This window comes from Mytilus galloprovincialis, chromosome 6 (assembly GCF_965363235.1).
Source record: "Mytilus galloprovincialis chromosome 6, xbMytGall1.hap1.1, whole genome shotgun sequence".
Taxonomy (NCBI): Eukaryota; Metazoa; Mollusca; class Bivalvia; order Mytilida; family Mytilidae; genus Mytilus; species Mytilus galloprovincialis.
The window spans coordinates 16,403,658-16,408,129 of record NC_134843.1 but is presented as its reverse complement, the minus strand read 5'-3'; the positions used below and the strand labels follow the sequence as shown (position 1 = coordinate 16,408,129).

General features: G+C 32.6%; 1 protein-coding gene across 1 annotated transcript; it reads right to left on the bottom strand.

Annotated features, from left to right (window-relative positions):
* Positions 1–381: 381 nt before the first annotated feature.
* Positions 382–4,229, bottom strand: LOC143079063 (uncharacterized). The gene is made up of 2 exons (XM_076254216.1): positions 4,095–4,229; positions 382–2,275 (listed from the first exon to the last, which is right to left on the bottom strand). Exons 1-2 carry the CDS (start codon positions 4,150–4,152, stop codon positions 855–857), a joined length of 1,479 nt encoding a protein of 492 aa, XP_076110331.1. The 5' UTR covers positions 4,153–4,229; the 3' UTR covers positions 382–854.
* Between the last annotated feature and the right edge of the window lie 243 nt (positions 4,230–4,472).

Here is a 4,472-nt window from a genome sequence, read left to right as displayed (position 1 = left end):
GATTGACATGAGTACGGAAATATATTTACCAGGAACTCATCCGTCTGATCGAGAAAAAAAACACTGAGTGTAAGATAGTTTTTTAAACAAAGTCACTTTCGAACCGCAGACATGCAGACTCAAATGTGTCATGTAGTTTCTCAGGTAAAAGAACTATTGGATTACTTTGGATCTTCTGTTCCAATTAGCAACGTTAAATGTATGGCCTTAAAGATAATGCATTCTTTTTACATAAATGTCGTTTTGGACCTTAACTGCGGACAGAATCGAGTAATTCATTTATTTTCTACTAATCAAAATATAGTGTTGAATATCGTTGTCTTACATTGAACTTTCTTAAACAAAACTAGTAGCAATATGAAAATATAAATGATATTTAAATCTGAAAATAAAACTATTTTAATGATGTTACAATAAGGACAAAAAAACTGTTATATAAGTTTTGAGATGTTCCTGAGACTCAAACGCATAACTCAATGATTTTTTATAATAATAAAGGTACGGTGTACTTATGTACATCCTTGATCACTATCGATAAAACTTCAGTTACAATTTCTTGTAGGGAAACAACTCAAGATGCAATCAACTATCACATAAAAAAAGTTTATACAAAGTTTTTATCGATTGATCTTTTTATCATGGTAATAGAAAAATATATATATATATATAGTCTTATATGAAAATCGCACGTATAATTTCTCCTTTGTTTTAAACGTTTTGTAAAATCACAAAGACAGAAATAATTTCAAATCATCTTTTTCTAATTCTCATTTTTGTTTAGTCAGGAAAATAAAGTGAGGCAGCAAATATCATTACAACCAAGATGGTGATGGGATTGTAATCTAAACATTTGACTAGTCGTCGTCTCGTCCTAAAAACTTAAGTCCGGGTATTGGTTTTTCATCTGTGTCATCATCGTCTAAACCTAAAGCTCTAGACAATGGCCGTCTTTTTGCAGTACGACTTCTTAATTTTGGAGTATTCAACCGTCTAACGATGTTTGATGCTCTTCCTTTATCTTCCCACCAATCATCCATATCTGAATCATCATCTTCCCATCCCTCGGAAAGAACTGTTTTCGGTATAACTACTTTTCCATTTCCCGGAACTTTGGTGGGATTTGCAGTTTTCCGTTTAAAATTTCGTTCTGAACTATCACTTTCCCATAAATCATTGTCATCGCTGTACCAATCGTCGCCGTTATCATCATTCCTGTCGTCTTTGTCATCGCTGTACCAATCGTCGCTGTACCAATCACTGTCGGAGCCACCAAAATGAGCCATCTTCTTTATTTCCACCTTGATATTATTATTATTTTTATTATTTCCATTCTTCTTAGTTTGTTTGTCGTCCCATTCCTCACTTGTACTGCTATACCAATCACTGTCGTCCGAATCACTAAAATAAGCCCTAACCTTATTTCCCGCCTTGATATTATTATTAATTTTGTTATTTCCCACTTTGTTTATCCTTTTGTCGTTCCATTCTTCACTGCTATACCATTCACTGTCGGAATCACTAAACTGACCACTCGGTCTTCCTACTGCCTTATTAATTGGTTTCTGTTTATTATTACCGATCTTGTTCATTATTTTACCGTCCAATTCTTCAGTACTATACCAATCATCTGATTTGTCACTGGAATCATCACTATACCATCCCGAGTCACTGTCTAGAACATTGTTTAGAACTCCAACTCGACGTTTAGGTGCTACAGTTTTTATCGCTGATTTACTAATTGTAAATCTATCGTCCGAATCACTATCCCATCGTTCACTATACCAATCATCGCTATCAGAATCGTCTCCAAATCTTGGTGCCAATCTGTTCTTCATGTTATTTATAGCTGGTTGAATTTCATAACTATCACTATCCCAATAGTTGTCACTTCCCCAGCTACTAGAACTCTGTCCACCGTGTACTGTTTTTGACCTCCATGCACCACTAGAACTCTCGGAACTGAAATCCCAACTGTCAGGATCACGAACCCATCTTTTAAGCGATCTTAATCTCAATTTCTTATGTGGCTTACCACCTCTAATTGGTGGCGTTTTGTTACCACCTGTACTTCGTGGCGTTGTGTTACCACCTGTAATTTGTGGCGTTGGGTTACCAACTTCAGTTGGTGGTGATGTCACAGCAGGTTCACTTGGTTGCATTGGAGGTGTTGTATTATCATCTCCAATTGGTGTCATTGGAGATGATGTATCATCAACTCCTGGCAGCACAACAACTCCATTGTTTCCATTATTTCCATTTTCCCCATTTTCAAATCCTGTAAATAAAATTATAAAAGTATATAAGTATAAAAGTATATTAAGATTTACAAAATGGAAATTAAATTAGCAAATAGTAAAATGAATACCTGCGCCTATTTTTCAAGACAAATATCATAGATTGATTGATTGATTGATATGCCTGCTTAATGACTATCATCAAAAATGCATACATATGCAGGAAACTATAAGAAAGGAATGTTAAGGTTTAACCTAACACTACAGGGAGATTACTCTGTAAAATCAGCGTAACGTTTTAATCACGGTGTATTGTTAAGAAATATAAAACTTTTCAAAGGGTCAAAGTAAATATTTTGTCAAAAGTTTATGAAAATTAAATGAACCAAATTAATTTTAGTCAAGGTGTTGGGTACCACCTGAAGCATTTATGTACGTTTGTAATGGGGTTTACATTTCACAGTTTTTCTATATCTTGCTTTGCATTATGTATTTTGCTGATTGTTGAGGACGTACGGTGACCTATAGAACTTGCAAGAAACCCAATGATGACTGTTAACTTCTAAGACAATCTACTATCTCCGGAAGAGGTTTGTCTCATTTGCAATCATACCACAAAGTCATACTATATATATATATATATATATATATATATATATATATATATATATAATATATTATTCGTCTAATATCAGCCAAACTATGTTAAATCTGTTTTGGTCTTCCCTTGCAGGGATTCGAAATTGTGCTACTGAGATATCGTGGCACCAAATCGCCTTGCACTATAAACAACGCGCTAGACCACTCTACCACATAGGCTCTACAAAAATAAAGCTTTCCGTTGCCTGGTGTTATCTTTCCTCGTCAGTTTTTATCTAGCGTTGCAACACAGTACATGATATATAAGGCTACAAAATTGAATTCTTACAGATCAGCTGAATTATCTATTGTAAAGGATCTTACAATTGAATGTACATGTAGAATGCAGTCACAGAAATATTTATATTATATTAGTTCGTCGGAACCTTTGACAACTTTACGGCAGATTTTCTCCATCGGATCACCAGTGATGGTGATGCAAGGCTGAAAACACATTCTGTATAATTATGTATTTCGTCTAAATTTCAGGTCAACAATGTTAGATCTGTAAATTTGCGGAAGCAAATATATAAAGTATGTAGGAAACATCAAGGGCATTCCTTAAATCTCAAATATTTGAAATAGTTAAAAAAAAAAAAAACAATAAATGTACAATAACAGAGTGAAATTAAGATGAATAATGATCTAGAAGGGGACGATCAAGCACGGTCCATATATAAAAGTGCATTGTTTTAAATATAAGTAATTGTTACTTGACAACTTCTATCAAACGGTATAAAAATTCGAAGGAATACACTGACAATCAATTGTTAAGGATATAATCAACCGGTTAATATAATTTGGCTCGTAAACTAGTAGTGTCTGATTACTCAACTTTGGCTAAGTATTTAACTTATGGTATTACTGTGTGGCGTAGTATATATGTATCTAATAATTTTTATTAAACCTTTTAGACAAATATGTAAAACTTTGGCATTTTGTTTTTAATTATCTTATATTCTTCGAATAGCTTGGTACATTTGAACAGAAAACATAATATGAAACACTGTTTAACTGGTTACCGGATTATCACTGATTTCACTCTTCTTTGTAAATTCATAAAATCATCGTATCGCGTATCCATTTTTTCATATCTACAAAAATTCTGTTTTTCTATATTCATATTTAATGTTTTTTTTATACATGGTGATTGTTTATTCTATGTATGAAAAATCTATATGTTAATATAATATATATATATATCACTAATTGTTCACATACCTGCACTAATGTAAACTATAAATAAAGTAAATATCCATATCACAGCCAACTTTCTCATTTTGAAAGATTTGCTGTGCACTCTATAAGTCTTTGAAACGTCCTCATGTAAATGTTACCTGACACTAAATGTCCTTTTATAACTCATTAGATATATGTGTATACTTAATTAAACAAAAAATATATCATATGCATGTACAATGTTAATTACTATTTATTACATTACATCTGTACATTTACCTACTAGTGATAACTTATTCAGAAAGTGTGAAAATCGTGATCAAATGATGTAATACAAATAAATTTCTCAAAACTCATCTCACTGATTATTTTTTGATATTTTTTGAAAGCTTCCACTGAAGGAGCATCTATGTCACACTG